The 15,913-nt window shown below is 53.3% G+C and overlaps 1 protein-coding gene across 3 annotated transcripts; it reads left to right on the top strand.

Moving 5' to 3' along the window:
* The first annotated feature begins 3,249 nt into the window (after window positions 1-3,249).
* DLX1 (distal-less homeobox 1) lies at window positions 3,250-8,088 on the top strand. 3 transcript variants are annotated; one of them, XM_078327401.1, is made up of 4 exons: window positions 3,250-3,343; window positions 3,771-4,447; window positions 5,105-5,304; window positions 6,432-8,088. In XM_078327401.1, exons 2-4 carry the CDS (start codon window positions 4,135-4,137, stop codon window positions 6,684-6,686), a joined length of 768 nt encoding a protein of 255 aa, XP_078183527.1. In that variant the 5' UTR covers window positions 3,250-3,343; window positions 3,771-4,134; the 3' UTR covers window positions 6,687-8,088. The 3 variants fall into 3 exon arrangements, with proteins under 3 accessions (XP_078183527.1, XP_078183528.1, XP_008996944.1); XM_078327402.1 differs by having other exon boundaries at window positions 3,250-3,347; XM_008998696.5 differs by having other exon boundaries at window positions 3,250-4,447.
* The last annotated feature ends 7,825 nt before the right edge of the window (window positions 8,089-15,913 follow it).

Here is a 15,913-nt window from a genome sequence, read left to right as displayed (position 1 = left end):
AAGGGTCCACACTGTCTGCCAAGGGCTGTTTCTGCCCGGACCATCCTCCGTTGCGCTTGCTCTCCGGTACCTGTTCCGCACCTGAGCTCAAGGGTAGGGAGGGGCCGGGCCTCTGGCAGTCAGCGAAGGAAGCCGTCTGCCTCCGGTTATGCTTTTAGGAACAAGTCCAGTTAGGATGTTCAAGCGGTTAATGGTTGTGCTAACTCCTGTTTCTGAAGCGGGTTTTGCAAAGTTGACATCCCTTAGAAATAGCTTGGGCTTTCGGAAGCTCAAGGAAATGGCACCTGTAGTTGCCAGTACAGTTGTCCTTGGCCAGGACTAAGAGCCAGCTCATCTTTGTGACACTCAAAATACCGGAAACTGAGGACCAGCTGGCTCGGAAAAGTGATGAGTTCCAGCTTTTACCTAACACAGGGTTCTCTCTCCGTCATCCCTCAACCCCTCCAGCTAGGCTTCTTTGTGTCCAGGATTGTAGATTTTTGGATAGAGGTGTTTCTGATTCTAGTGAGTCTGAGAACTAGAAAAGATCAGGGAGGGGTTGACGACGTACAAGGTCCATAGAAAAACTTTTTATCTGCTCGGAAGTTGGCCAAGCAGAGGCCCACAGACTGATGCTACTGCCCCCCAAACGATGTGGATTCCCTAAAGAGCAAGAGGGCTTAGCCGGCCTTGGGAGATGTTTGCTGGAGAATAACTTCCGTTTTCTCTTAATGCAATCGGACTGCAGCCATTAGCATTGTGTCCTATCTGCAAATCAGTTTACTCGGAGGTTCCCCAAGGATAGTTTTATTAGGACCACAGGATTTTACCAACCACTGAGGTAACACACTGCTTGTGCAGCAATTATTTTGAGATGGAGGTATTTATGGGACAAGTTTATAATTCCACTTATTAAAGGGACTAACCTAAGTGTGTGTATACTGACAATACTCAGCAGCTCCCTAGAAATCAACGTTGAATTATAAAGAACTCCATTTAACATGCTTTGAAGTTGAGATTAGGAAGTAGATTTAAAAATGCCTCGTCCATGCCTCTCTGTCTCTCTGCCAGCTGAACTGGCTCAAAAACTCACCTAGAGCCAGTGGGATTCCAGCCAAGTGTGGCTGCGACTAACACCACCAGGACCTCCTGGTCCTGAGGTGACTCCAATAGCTTCCATTAGGAATCCTGGACCCTCAGGACAAATGGGAGGGTTTTGTTTTCTCTCAGAGTGAGGGTAGGCAACAATTTAAGGTGACACACCTTAGCAGTAGGGGGCGGGAGGGATCCACTCCAAGAGTGGAGCTAAGATCCCACATTGAGAAGCTATCTACCGCCAGCGGCTTGGCATTAGACGGCCCCCCGCTCAGTGCTCCTCCCTAGACCTGCTTTTGGTGGGCTAAGAAAGAATTCCGTAGTGTAGCCATCTCTTGCTCACACACAATCCGCTTCTAAATTAAAGCTCTGAAACAGTATCCCGACGGGCACACTCTGGACTTTCGTTCCAAAAAGGCAGCCAGGTCCCCTGCGCCGCAGCAAAAGTCTTTGATCCCTCTCCAGCTGTGGACACAGAGCACTCAGGAGACTCGCGTTGTGCGGCCGTCTCTCCTCTTCCCCCACCTTGCAAGTTTCTGGAATACACTGTCCCTAGGCGGCCTGGCCGTCGGGTTTCCTCAAGCCTTGCCCTGAGCTCCGGGAATTACCAATTCCTCTTTCCCCAGTCCCAACCCCGACCCCGCGCCCGCCGCGGCGATCACTTACGTGGGCAAGGCCCTGGGGGCACACGCGAGAGACCCGGGGCCCGGGCAGTATCCGAGCGACTGTGCTGGGCACACGGCATGGCACTCCATACCCCAAAACAGGCATTAGGAAGGAGCAACTAAAACCACAGTGCGACACAGAAATCAGGACGAGCCGAGCGGCTCTGGGAGTTGTCTGGTGGCGGAATCATTAGCTGGCTGTTGCTACAAAGCCTCACCGTGTAGTTCGGTGATTAAGAAAAAAAAAAAAAATATTTTAAACGTTGGCAAACCCGTTATTGGTTTGGCGTATTGGGTTTTTTTCTTTCTTTTGTTTTTCTTTTCGCTCCAACCACGCTGCCTGAAATATTTCTGCCCCCAGCATTGTGCCCTTAAACCAAAGGAGGGGAATTCTGCGGGCAGCAGCTGCTGCTACAGAAGTTTAAAAAAAAAAAAAGAGAGAGAGAGAGAGAAACCCCCTCTACTAATATCTGTAACGACAGCACCGATGTAATTTGTTTTGAATGTTCATTTTTATTGGTGTTCCCTCTGCCAAAATGTGCTTGATTACAGAGGTTTGTCCTGTGATCATTGCACACTCCAGACAGGGGAAGGTGCAGCGATGAAGGTTCAGCTCAGGCCAGATCAAATCCCTGGCTGTTTAACGCTGAAAGGCTGCATGTTGCTATTAGTGTTAAATATATGGCTAATTATGCGTATGAAAATTAAACATCAGTGTTATGCTAATGGGGCGCCTTCAGCTGCGGATCTGAGCACTTGAGACTACCATTTAATCAAATGAATCAGTAACTAATACATCTGCACGTGTGAACTTTCACAAGATCATTTCCCCGTTCCCGTCACACCGCTAAATTATGAAAGAAATAATTATCAACACTTTCTAATTACCTAACAAAGTAATTTGGGATTCACCGTGGGGCTGGCGGGATGGGGACCCAACATCTACTTGCAGCCAGGGTAGTGTGCGCCACACTGCGAGGGGGTGGCAGAATTGGTAGTAGTGGCGATGGATGGGGGCTCTTGTGCACTTTTTTGTACCTAGCACCCCAGAAGACAGAGGGAGCCGCGGCAGCTCTTGTCTCCACCAGCCATGCCCCCCAGGCCAGGTGGCGCACGCTTTGGCCACTGGAGGTGAGGAAGATTCTGAGTGGCAACGAGAGACCTCTACACACAGATACCGGAGCCTACCACAGGCCTGAGTTTGCTGCGGGTTTCGGTGTCCCCCAGGGACGCTTAAACTCTGGGAGTCTCTCTAGACCTCAGGAGGCCGGAAAATGACCACCTGGCGTCCGGGGCTCAAGCAGATCTGAGCCCCTGGGCCCCCTGGGCTCCATGCTGAGCTACGCTCTCGGGGCCAGTGAGCGCGGCGAGGGGGAGTGGAGAAGGGAGGGGGAGGCGGAGGAAGGCTGGGAGGGAAAGAGGATGTGTGTGCTGGGGGAGGGGGCGGTGCAGCCGCCTTTACTGGGAGGAGAAGCGCGGGTTCCTGCTCTCCACTCGCACTGCTTTAATCAGACCAGTGCAGCCTCGAGCTGGAGTGGCCAGCTGGGCCTGGAGCAATGCGAGCGGGCCCCAGAGAGCGACGGCGGCGGCGGCGCAGCGGCCGAGTGAGTGAGTTCGCAGGGAGGGCCCCTAAGCCCCGAATCCAGGGATGTGGCAAAGTGTACCCAGGTCGGGGAGGCGCGGCCGGATGCGCGCTGCGCTAGGCACACGGTTCTTGGGAGGACCTCGCTGTTGGCCACCTCGGGCGCCCCCCAGTGTGCGACTCCGCGCTCCAGAGGCCGAGGTCCGGCTCCTCCCGAGCCGCCCTAGCTCTGCGCCGGGCTGAGTGGCAGCGACGAGAAGCGGTCGCGGGTGTCCGGCGTTAGGGACCGCTGAAGGGTGGGACAGTGGCAGGGGGGCGGTGGGGCCAAGCCGCCGGTTGGTTCCTGGGGAGGAAAGCGCGCGAGGGAGGCGGGAGGCCGACGGGCCGCAGCGGTCCCGGCGCAGACGCCGCAGCCCATTGTGCTTCCTGCCCGGCGCGCTCTGTTGCAGAGGAGCCCGGGCCGGGAAGTGTGGATGCGTCTCTCCCGAGGCCGGGCCGCCTTGCCCGCTCTAGTCCAGCGGAGCCCGAGCGCCTCGGACCAATCCCCAGTGATTATGCAAGACAGCGGACCAATCAGCTCCGCCAGCTCATGAATATTTATGACCTTGGCTGAGTCAAAGCTTTGAACCGAGTTTGGGGAGCTCAGCAGCATCATGCTTAGACTTTTCAAAGAGACAAACTCCATTTTCTTATGAATGGAAAGTGAAAACCCCTGTTCCGCTTAAATTGGGTTCCTTCCTGTCCTGAGAAACATAGAGACCCCCAAAAGGGAAGCAGGAGAGAAAGTCCCACACCCAGACCCCGCGAGAAGAGATGACCATGACCACCATGCCAGAAAGTCTCAACAGCCCCGTGTCGGGCAAGGCGGTGTTTATGGAGTTTGGACCGCCCAACCAGCAAATGTCTCCTTCTCCCATGTCCCACGGGCACTACTCCATGCACTGTTTACACTCGGCGGGCCATTCGCAGCCCGACGGCGCCTACAGCTCAGCCTCGTCCTTCTCCCGACCGCTGGGCTACCCCTACGTCAACTCGGTCAGCAGCCACGCATCCAGCCCCTACATCAGTTCGGTGCAGTCCTACCCCGGCAGCGCCAGCCTCGCCCAGAGCCGCCTGGAGGACCCAGGTACGTGCGCTTGCCAGGGAGAGGGAGAGGAGGAGGTACAAGGGAGAGAGGGTAAGAAAGAGCGGGGGAGAAGAAGAGAGGGAGAGAGAAAGAGGAGAGGAGAGAGAAGTGAGGTGGGGGTGGGGAGGGCGCGGGAGCAGTGGAGGTTTCGAATATCAATCTATAGATCCTTGTTACAGCAAATAAATTTTTTTAAAAATCCACCCAATTTGCAACTATCTAGCAAAGGATAAACCCCAGAGCGTCTCCTGGCACTGGCTGGGCCTCTGGGCGGCTCGGTGTGCAGAGCACACAATGCCCCGCTGGAAAACAGAAACCCACATGTGCACGTATTAGTGTCGGTAATTATTTATTGCGTAGCGCTATAAACAATGTATGCAATTAAGGGTAATTAAACCTCAACTACCGCCTGCAAAAATAGCAAACTTTCCCTGCAAAGGCAGGAGCTGCGCTCCTGGGAACGGCTCTATCCCGCCTGCAGCGGCCAGGGACGGGCCCTCGGATTTTGAGGGACCCTTCACTGGCTTTCAGAGTTTCTTGAACGTTCTCTCCCTGGTCCTGCCTCCGCCAACCTTCGGTAGCCACTCGCTCTCGGCTGCCCGCAATAAAGGCGGCCCCTCCTATTAACAACTGCCCCTGCTTCTGCTGTCCCTCCAGGGGCGGACTCCGAGAAGAGCACTGTGGTGGAAGGCGGTGAAGTGCGCTTTAATGGCAAGGGGAAAAAGATCCGCAAACCGAGGACGATTTATTCCAGTTTGCAGTTGCAGGCTTTGAACCGGAGGTTCCAGCAAACTCAGTACCTAGCTCTGCCGGAGAGGGCGGAGCTCGCGGCCTCTTTGGGACTCACACAGACTCAGGTACCTCGCAGCTGCCGCTCCGCTCCGCCATGCAGGCTTTCCGCGGCCGGCCTGCTCCCGGTTCTTCATTTCTGGCTCTCTGGGCCTCAGGGTCGGGGTGTCACTGTGTGTGTGTTTGTGTCCACCCGGCTCTCAGTGTGTCTCCTTCCTCCCTCATTCCCTCTGCCCTAGCTCTGTCGCTGCTCTCGGTATCCCGAGCTGCCTGCCGCCCGGCCCTCCGTCCCAGGACAATCTGATTAGAGCGCAGGAAGGACGTTTTGTTTGGGAACTCTGAGGTCACACGTGCCTGAACAACTGGAACAATAGACTTGGGACTTAATCCTTCCTTTGCCTTTAAATTGTGTGACTAATCACTCGGGGCCTGGGTCCGCGCCTCCGTTGCCCTCCTCCTCACCGGTTGGGGGTGGGGGGAGATTCTTTCCTCCGCCCTCTCACCTCCCAAGTCCCAGACCTTAGAGGAGAAACGGGATCTTCCTTCCTGGGTTTCTCTAAGACTCCGGGGAGCCCTTGAGCGTTCTGGCGGCGGGCGCGGGTTTCCGACGTCCGGTCCGGGATTTGGAGCAGAGCTGGAGAAAGCAAACAGACCCTAGGGCAAGAATGGTTTTGAATCCAAAGAAAAGTTCCACAAAATCTGGAGGCCTCCTTAGTCCGTCCCAACTCCAGGGCAGAAAGGATGGCGCATAGAAAAGTTGGGTCGCGATGCAAATAAATTTCCTCCACTCCTTCCTAGGTTTTCGATTCTTTTATTGATGTTGATATCGGAATTGCTGGCTCGGTGTTGTGCAGGCGCTGTGTCTTCCGCAGACGGTAGCCACAGTCGGACTGAGTCCCTGGCAGGCTAAGGCCTGGATACCCGTTCACACCTCACCACAACTCCTCCCTAGCTCTCTGAGAGCTGCCTCTGTGGGCCAGCGGCGGCAGGGTGGTGAGGCCTTCGAGCCTTTGGCTCTTATGGGGGAAGGGAGCAAGGAGGGGTGTCTCTGCTTCTCTGGCAGAGAGCTGCCAGCTGGCGCAAGGTTGGGAGGTCCTATCTCTGCAGTCCTGTGGTCCTTTTTTGTTTCCCTCCTCTGTGACCTAGGTAGGCTTAGTGGTCCCAGCCTGAGTCACGTTGTTGTCCACTCTTGCAGGTCAAGATCTGGTTCCAAAACAAGCGCTCCAAGTTCAAGAAGCTGATGAAGCAGGGTGGAGCGGCTCTGGAGGGTAGTGCGTTGGCCAACGGCCGGGCCCTGTCTGCTGGCTCCCCACCCGTGCCGCCCGGCTGGAACCCTAACTCTTCATCCGGGAAGGGCTCAGGCGGAAACTCGGGCTCCTATATCCCCAGCTACACATCGTGGTACCCTTCAGCGCACCAAGAAGCTATGCAGCAACCCCAACTTATGTGAGGTTGCCCGCCCGCCTTCTTCTTGTCTCCCCCAGCCCAGGTCCCTCCCGCCTCCAGGTCCATCCACCCCGTCCGAAAAGAAGGACCCAGAGGGAAAAAGAAGGAACAGTGGAGGCAGGACACCCTCTATCTCCTTGGAGCCCTGCGAGGTCCGGCCCAGCAACTTCCCGGCGCCCGCGCTCTAGCCTGAACCCTGGCCTGGGCCGAGCAGTAGCAGCAGAGAGTGGCCTCAGAGGGAAGGCACTGCCACCTGAGATAAGCCCAAGCGCAAGATAACCTGCTCCACCCGACCTGCCGACCTTCAGCTTTGTGGGACTATCAGGAAAACAAAAACAAAAACAAACACGAAATGTAGAAAAAGCAAAAGCTCTGTTTTGTCCTGTCAGTCTCCTGTCTCCTTTTGCTGTCTGTGCGCTGATAAAATTAAGGTCCTCATCCATCCGCTGTCTTCATTCTGCAGCCTCTGCAAAAAGCCACCAGGTCTGAGCGGCCCGGGTACTGCCCGGCTGACCATCTCCGGATCCTGGGACGTTCTGCTTGACCATCTATGTAGCTGATTTGGGAATCTGGGGACATTGGAGGGGAGGGGGTTTTATTTATTGAGAAATGGACTTCGCCTGAGGCTGTTTGGCAATTCGAGGTTCTGCTAGGCGCAAGGAACGCACTGTTTACTTTAAACGCACGGGGAGAAATGAATAAGGAGGACGTGGTGATTTTTAATTTATACAGTAACTTTTGTACTTCTCTGGTATGGAGAGTTTGGAGCCGAATGATTTGCATTTTTTACATGTCCCACATTATTTAATAAATAACTTTTAAAAGAAAAGAAAGACAAATGAAACCAACATGATTTTCTCATCTCGGGAAGAACTCTTGGTTGCTTTGCCTGGACAAGAAGGAAAATACCGATTTCCTCCTTGAATAGAAGGAGGGAGCAAGAATGAATGGGGAGTAGAGGGAAAACAGGCAGGCGAGAACAAGCACCCTAATTCCAGTGGGCTTTAAAATACAGCAAAAGCAGCTTTACAACAATCCCTAGAGGCTCGACCACAGAATAAAGCCAGTCACCACCCTGAACGCACAGTCTCCAGTGCCGGATTTAATCACTGTACATATTATTGTTATTATTATTGTTCTGTAAACATGTTGCACAAGCTTAGCCTTTTTGCGTTCTGTTGTGTGTGGCTGTAAAACCCCAGGCTTTGTGAAATGAGAATCTTGACATTTTACTTGTGAAATTTGGAAAATGTGATCAATTGAAATCAGCTGTGTTTTGTGTTCTCTATGTCAAAGTTTAGTTTTATATTGAGAATGTTAACTTATTGCTTTGTATCTTGGGAAAAAAAACTTTGTAAATAAGTTATACAGTTTCTTTGAGACAGTAAAATTATGATTTCGAGAAAGAACTGCTCTCTCTGGTGCTGTGTGAGGGTGTGCCAGGGGGCAGGCCAGGTTCCCACCTCTGGAGACAGGCAGTACAGGGTCAGCAACTTATCAGTGATAGAATGGGGGACCCTGTATCCCAGAAACACCAGGATATCATCAGAGGCCTGTGGGGTAACCCCACTGGACAGTTTCTTCTTGCCTTGCTCCCTTGACCCCCAAGGTGTCTGATTCCTACCTAAACCGGAGGGGTAAGGAGAGGATGACTGGTAGGCTTCCCCGGGAAGGGGACTCAGAAACAGGTGCGTCAGGGCAGAGCTGATGCTGAGGAACCAAAATGATGTTGAAGACTGGCTGAGAAGAGATGAAGTCAGAATTCAAAGTCAGCCCGCCTGAACGATTTCAGTTTTTCCCACACCCAGCCACCTCTTGGGAGGCCGTGAGGTTGGGAGGCTGAGAGGCCTGGAAGCAGAGACACTGCTTTGCCTCTAGCCTTCCTCTGGATCTGGCCTCCCGTCTTTAGCTTGCCCAGAGACCCTGGATTCCCTTGCGGAAAAGAGCAGCCAGACGCCAGGCAGGGGCCGGAAAGACACGTCTGTCAGACTGCCCCGCTATCAATCAGTGCGCTCCAGGGGACAGGGCACAGTCCCAGGGAGCCACCCTGGCAACTCTACAGTGAGACAGACAGGTTCCTGTCTAATGATCCGGGCCTTTCTTTGAACCTCACAGAAATGGAGGTGCTAAGGGAAGGGTGGCTGACTTTTTGGAACCCCAAAATCTGACCAAAGTCAAGCACAGCACTCCCACCTCATCCCAGTCCGAAAGTCCCAAGGCCAGGCCCCTATGGGAGCATCTCTAGTCAAGCGCTCGCTCAGATTAGTTCCCTCCAGAGGTGCACGGGCTCCAAGGGATTAGAACCAGATTGCCTCTCTTCTCGTGGCTCTGCGTCTCAGCCCAACCTCAACCCCAGACCCCGCAGCCGAGCTGAGGCAGCCCAGAATTGCCGCGAGCCCAGACCCACTGCCAGGCGCGATTCCTGCTTCTCCCGTACTCGCCTTCCAGCGCTGCTGCCCGCGGGAGCCGGCCCTCCACCTTTGGGGGGCCGTTTCAGAAGAGCGGTGGGGAGCAGAGCCCGGAAGGCAGTGATCTGTGTTGTGACAAGCACCCATTTTTCAATTGGTGCTGGTGAAAGATCAGATGCGCCGGGCTCTTCCGACGCCCTTTGAAGGGGAGGAGGAAGTGGTGGGGCTGCTGGTGGTGGGGAGAGGTAGTGTGATGGCAGCAGGGAAAGTAGTGGTGGGGTGGGGGATGACGCCAGGGACCTCCAAGCCCCTTCCAGGCCTGAGACTGGGACTTCTCTCTCCACAGCACCTAGAAGCACCAGCTCTAATGGGAGAGATCAGATCTCAGAGACCAGGATGTGGGCAGTCAGATGGGCCTCAAAGCTGAGGGAAGGAACCAATTTCCCCACTCCGGCGCGGCGTAGGGGGTCTTCCTAGGTTCAGTTTCCCTGGGAGATGTGACTTTGCTAGTGCCGAGATTTCTGTCCCGCATCTGACTTGGGTCCCCAAGACGATAGCTAGGGCCCAATGCCTCAAGCCACAGGCAAAATCTGTTTGGTCAAGCGGATTTGAATATTTTGAGGCATTAGCTTATACTAATTTAATAATCTCTTGCTAACAGTTCAAATAGAGAAATTATTAGTTTTAGCTCAACGAAAACAGTCTTTAGTTAGGCTCTATTATAATTATAAGCGGTTGTACTTTTAAAAAATGTTAATCTCAATATAGGCCTAATTAATGCTGCCTTGTTACTGACAAGTAGTTCATCAAATATCTGATTCAAAGATTTTCATAATGAGTATATTAATTAAACTATGAATAATCTAAAGGTGGTTATATTTAAACAATACCTCATTATAATGATTAAATACTGATTTCGAATATTATGTCTTAACAATTGTCACTTAGAAAACACAACCTTTCCTTATGTATGAGTCTGTAATGGCAAAATGCAATTTTGGGATTTTTTTCCCTTGTTCAAAAAATGTGAACCTCATTTTAAAACACTTCTGAAATAGGTTGCACACAGCTTAATGATTATCAAAATGACTCTTTTCTGCAAAAAAAGACCCCAAAGTGCGCGTACAGCTGCAAACCCAAGAGGGTCAGCATCATTTCACTGTATTCTCTTCTTGATTACAAGCCGGGCCCATCAAACACAACATAATTACAGTAATTTCAGGTTTATTTATTCTAATGCAGTTTCCCCATCTCTCTGGTAATTATGAGCAATTTTTTCGCCCAGGGAATCTTTTTGCATTAACAAAAGAGATAACGCACTGAAAGCCAAATTTGCTGTGCATTGAGAAAAGGAAAAAAAAAAAATCAAATAGGTGCGAGCTGCCATCTCTGCAATTCTCCGGTACCGGAGCCGGCAAATTGCTTGCAGGTGTATGGAGCAAGCTTGTCAATGGCCAGGCCTCCAAATTAGCAAATGCACAGCAGCAAAGTAATGAAGACAGACTTAGCAAAATTGTCAAACAACAGATATCCCTTTAATATCTTCTCTCACCCACACTAGCTCTAAAAAGGGGTAGGGGTAGGGACAGAAGCAACAGTCCCCAGCCCCCTCCTCACTGATCTTGGCTTTCATGAGCCTGGAGGGGCTGGGTAGTCTTGTGAGTGGTAATCTAATTGTGGGAGAACTCAGATCCTAAATCGAGGCAGTATTTTAAAAATGTAAAACTGGAAACATTTATAGTTCACAGCTTTTCCTCACTGATCATTAAGTTTTATTTTTATTTCTTTCTTCTGGAAATCTGCACCTGGACTGGGTTAGATATGATAGCTTTTCAGCCTTCTTGATTCTGTACTAGTTTTTAGAGCCACAAAAAGTTTCAACATTCCCCCCACCTATATGCACAGAAGTGTGAATTTATTCATAGAGTCATCTGATGTCGAAACTAACTGAATCCTTCACCTTGAAGAAATTGTCAATTTCTGTCACCCGAGGAAAGGTAGGTCTGTGCGCTGGATGTGGAACCTGAGATACTAGATCAAGAAAAATTGGGAGAAAAGAAGCAACCCAGGCTTCCTGGCTTTAAATCTTTATCCTGGTATCCGGCTCTTCTTTTCTGCATCTTTTATAAGATACAGAAATTCTGATTTCAAAATTCTCTGGTTTTTGTCATCCCACCGCCTAGATTAAACACCCTTGAAATTACAGGCTAAAGCAAACTTTTCTGTTCTTTATCCCACATGGCCATAGGAACCTCCACCAAATGCAGTACAGAGGGCAAGTGTCCTTCCCTCCCATGCCTCAAAGAAATCCTCCTCCGGTCCCCAGCTCCACAACAAACCTCCAGCTCCAGTGTAGACAGACAAACGGCTGCAAAGAGTGCCTTCCCCAGGCTCAAGAAACATGTCACCCCCACTCACCGCTTCCCTACCCCCTCCCTCATTCCCCAGTCTTCGGGGATTAACACTTCCTGAAACATCAAGTGTTTTTATAAAAAGGAAAAAAATAATCCTGACATCGCTGACAAGAAGTTTTGATGGAAGAATTAGCTGGTGCATACATAATCACTCCCCCACCCTCCTACTCCCGGAGCGGGAGCCGCGGCGGCGGGCGCAGCGCAGCCTTCCAACCCTCTGAAAAATGAAACCGGTTTCCACCCTTACCTTCTTCAGTGTCAATTTCAGATAATCTGGACACACACTCTTTGCTACATCAAATCAAAAGGGTCGAAGGTAGCTTTTGGCTGGGAGAATAACGGGAAAGAAAAAGCAAAAAAGAAAAAAGGGGAAAAAAGGAAAAACAGAAAAATACAAAACCGACCAAACCAGAGTAAAACAAAACCAGAAAACCAAAAAGAATCCCCCGGCCCCATCCTCCTATCTTGAGAGTAAAGAGTGGAAAGAGGTCCCCAGGACCAGGCGCCTCAGAGCGCCGCAGGCTTTTTGCAGCGCTGCGCTTGCAGAATAGGACTGAAATTTTCGGCTATATAGCCTCTGTCTTTATAGCTGATGAAAAAAATTGCAGATTATTAGCATAAATGTTTACTCTTCATTACGCTGATGACATTGTGCACTCGAGATCTTGGTAATCTTTGGGAAAATTATGAGTAATTTTTAAAAATTTTAAAGCAGCAGCAGTTACCATGCAATTCAGGCTAATTCTGCGTAGGCTCCGAACGGATATAATTATCGAGGAGTCAAGATGTTATGCTAAAAACTATGCATTGATATTCCCATTTATTATGTACATACAACTTTGACAATGTTGATGCTTGAAATAGCAGGAAATTGTCTTGCGCAAAAATTACAGTCCATATTAGGACATCTGAAATTGCGAAGAATTATATAGTAATTGCAGGCTTTCAGATGGGAGAGCCAGAATGCTCAAACTAGTGCAAATGTGGATAAAATTACAGATCAGAGCAAAAATTAGGGGAAAAGGGGGTCTGGGATTTTTCAGGTTGGCTATAGGATTCCGGAAGTGTCTAATGCCACATGATTGCTGCAGCTTTAGGGGAGACATTCATGCCTCAAATAGAGCCTTGGCCAGGGTGGCTTTAATTGAATTTCTTGGGCTTTTTCTTTTAATAGGGGCGAATGAGGAAATTGGCCACCCAAGGCAAATTTTCACTGTCCTCCAGTGAACGTGCCGAGGAGAGAATCCCTTTCCCCGCGTACCTGCTCTCCCCAGTAGGATGCCCGGGAGGCCCCGAGGGGGCTCCCCACCCTACAAGCAGGAACCGAGAAACTGACTGAACCGGATTCCCCCCTCTTTTTTTTCTTTTTCTTTCCTGTTCTCCCCTCCTCCTTCATTCGGCCCCATTCCGGGATTCTGGCAAACCCCTCCACAGGGCAGCAGGGATGGGCCCCGGGACTGGCTTTCAGGGCTAAGAGGGGCGGGGGGGGGGGGGGGAGGCGGTGGATGACGGGGGAGCTGGCTGACTCTGCTGTTGGTGCCAGGCAGGGAGCATCTCGGGAGAGAGTGCCAGAGGCCACCCCGGGCGGTTTTGGGAAGGTGGGACCGGGAGGATAGGAGCGTGGGGTCGGACTGGCCCGCCCCGCGACCGCCTAGGCTCTTCTTTTGTCTCTATCTCCCTGAGATAGCGTCCTCCCACCTCCCAAACCTTCACTTCCCACTTGGGCGGCGCTTCTCTCGGGAACTGAGACACCCTGCGACTTTAAGAAGCGGAGGCCTGGCCCGAGGAAGGAGGGGGCGGGGCGGGGGCTGCCCCCGGGGCAGAGAGCTCGGCGGCGCCTGGCGGGAGAAGCCCACTGAAGAGCGGTGGTCAATCGGAGCGGCTGTGACTCGGTCAGGTTCTCCGGCCAGAAGCCCCCATTGTTCCGGGAGCGATGATTTCACCTCCCGGGTGTCTGAGACTCCCGGACAGCAATCGGGAGGGAGAAGCGGCAGCGTCAACAGCCGCCCACGTTTGCTCCCACTTGCGGGCCCCAGTCTGCCCCCCCCCCCGTCACCCCAGAGCGCTCCAAGTCTATTCCTTTCGCCCTTGTCTCTCCTGCCCCGAAATTGTAATCCTTTGCCTAGCAGCCCAGCCCGCCTTGTGGGCCCGTTCTCCATCTTCCCCGACTCGGCAACCGACCCTCGGCCCCCTTCTTCTAGCTGGGGACCCGACTCGACTGGGGACTCTCCCAAAAGGGCCTCTCCCGGAGGGCTGCCACGCAGCCCGCAAACTGCCAGGACACTGTAGCGTGTTAGCTCTGGCACCGGAGCCGGAGCGGCTGGGGGAAGAAAGGTTTGTCTGCAGACTGTCTGCGTTTTTGCTTGGAGGCGACGAGCTGCTCCTCCAAGACCTGCCTGCACTTTCTTTTCATGAAACAGTCTCCTCCACCCCGCCCGGCCCCAGGCCCCAGGGCGGAATGTAACATCTTGTAATGTGGCAATCACTGCCAAACCCGTCCCCGCGAGGGGAACTCCCACGGGGGAAACGGAGATCCGAGGGATGTGGGGCCTCGGCATCGGGCCGCACTGGTGTGTGTGGGGGCAGGGGCGGTGTGGGGTGGCGGTGGCGTGCAAGGCAGATCCTGGGTGGGGAGGGAAGGGAAATGCCGCCAGGGGGAGGCTTCCCTGGGGCTGCTTTGGATGTCGCGATCCTGCCAGAGGCCACTACTCTCCGAAGGACCTAGTGCCCTAGTGCCAAGGGAGGAAGTAAATTCACGCCCAGGATAGCGCCCTACCCTACAGCTTCTAGGACCCCTGGACCCCAAAGTTGAATTAGTGAGGAAGGGATCTATCTGTATTTTTGGAGGAGAGGATCTGCAGCTTAATTCTCAAAGGAGTCTCCGACCCTAAACTGGCCAAAGCCACTGGTGGTCGCTGTTCCCCGGAGGGAAAAGAGCAGGCTTGTAACTTTAGAGCAAGTGCGGGGGACGCTAGGAATGGGAGTTGCACTCGAGATTTACTGTCTGTAAGAACGACTTTTTGAGAGGGGACGGGGCTTCTTGCTCCCGGACATTGTTCTCTTGGGCGGAGGGGACCACGTCAGAGCTTCTCTCTCCACTGGCCTCTTCTGCCCCTCGTCTTCTGCCACCGAACTGTTTGTAAACAAAGTTCCGGTCTTCCCCCTCTCTCTCTCCGCCTCCACCAAACCTGATATTTCTCCCAAATTCGCTCCACTAGTCTGGGATCGTTACACAGGACGGATATTCACAATTTTCACAAGCAATCCTGAAAGAAGGCCCAGGGGAAGCCGCCTGAACTGTCCCACATTGCAGCAGGGCTGATGAGGCCTGGGATCCATGCTCTCTCTTTTCTGCTCTTCCCACCCCGAGCCTCGGGGCTAGCGGCGGGAATTCTGCGCAGCCGGAGTGGGGTCTGCGCCCAGCAGAGCGCCGCGCGGGGGCGAGGGGGCTGTGGGCAGAGCGTGCACCGGGGTTCGGGGGAGAAGGGGATTGAAGGGGCGGGGGGCGCTGGAGCGCCGGGGCGGCCGGCAGTTGGCCCTGGAGCTCAATGCTCACGCTCTGCCTGAGTTGGGAGAGCCCTGCCAGAGGGTGGAGCAGAGAGGGCCGTGCACCCCTCACTCTTCGGCTTCCCTCCCCCTGCTTCCCAGCGCTTGTCATATCCTGTCTCTGGCCTGATATTTCACGCGAGCAATTGGAAGGAGATTACAATGGAGATTTATGTGTGTTCTGAGCGCCGCTAGTTTCCCAGTGTAGAGAGCCGAGATCGCTGCTTCCCATTTCCATTTTTCATTCGCGCTTTGCGGAGCTCAGTAGAGCGCGGGGGGAGCGTGTCTGCGCGGCGGCGGGCTGATCACAGGGCTCCGCGTCTCCTGGCGGGCCGGGAGACTGTGAGAAAGGCTTGCCAGCGCGTCGTCCCCGGCGGGGCTGGAGCCGGCCCCCGCCTCCAGGAGCCAGGCTTTGTTTCCTCCCTCGCTCACCCCTCCCCTTTTCCGCCTTCTCACTTCTGGGACCTGTGCGCGTCTTTGGGATCCCTTCTCTTAGCCCTTCTCCTCCACTGCGGAAATACCCCCTTCCTCTGGCCCCAGCACCCTCCTGCTCTAGGCTTCGCAGGCTCCCTGGGAAAAGACGCACGGTGGCCCGGCCAGACCCCGCCGTCACTGGGTGCCAGGTTAGGTGACTCCGGCGAGTCTGTGGGGCCTTAGCCCACCCCGGAGTTGGGGGCGCCCGCCCTCCCGACTCCCAGGCTTGGCTCATGCCAAGGCCTGTTGCGTGATTCCAACTTGGGCTGACATTCCCTGCCCCGGGCGCTCCGGAGTAGGCCTCTTAATCATCTTGTCTGCTGCAGATCCTCGACACCAGCCAATTTACTGCCCCGTCTCTTCCCGCTGGTTTCGGGAGGAGGGAGGGG

Source organism: Callithrix jacchus, chromosome 6, assembly GCF_049354715.1.
Source record: "Callithrix jacchus isolate 240 chromosome 6, calJac240_pri, whole genome shotgun sequence".
In the NCBI taxonomy this organism is placed as follows: Eukaryota; Metazoa; Chordata; class Mammalia; order Primates; family Cebidae; genus Callithrix; species Callithrix jacchus.
The sequence above is the reverse complement of the archived record's forward strand: the minus strand, read 5'-3'. Positions and strand labels throughout refer to the sequence as shown.

Bases quoted from the DNA above. Each gene is read 5' to 3' on its own strand.
- DLX1 (XM_078327401.1), top strand. From the start codon at position 4,135: ATGACCATGACCACCATGCCAGAAAGTCTCAACAGCCCCGTGTCGGGC. The intron at 4,448-5,104 runs GTACGTGCGCTT...CTGTCCCTCCAG, and splicing joins GAGCCGCCTGGAGGACCCAG to GGGCGGACTCCGAGAAGAGC. The intron at 5,305-6,431 runs GTACCTCGCAGC...CCACTCTTGCAG, and splicing joins TGGGACTCACACAGACTCAG to GTCAAGATCTGGTTCCAAAA.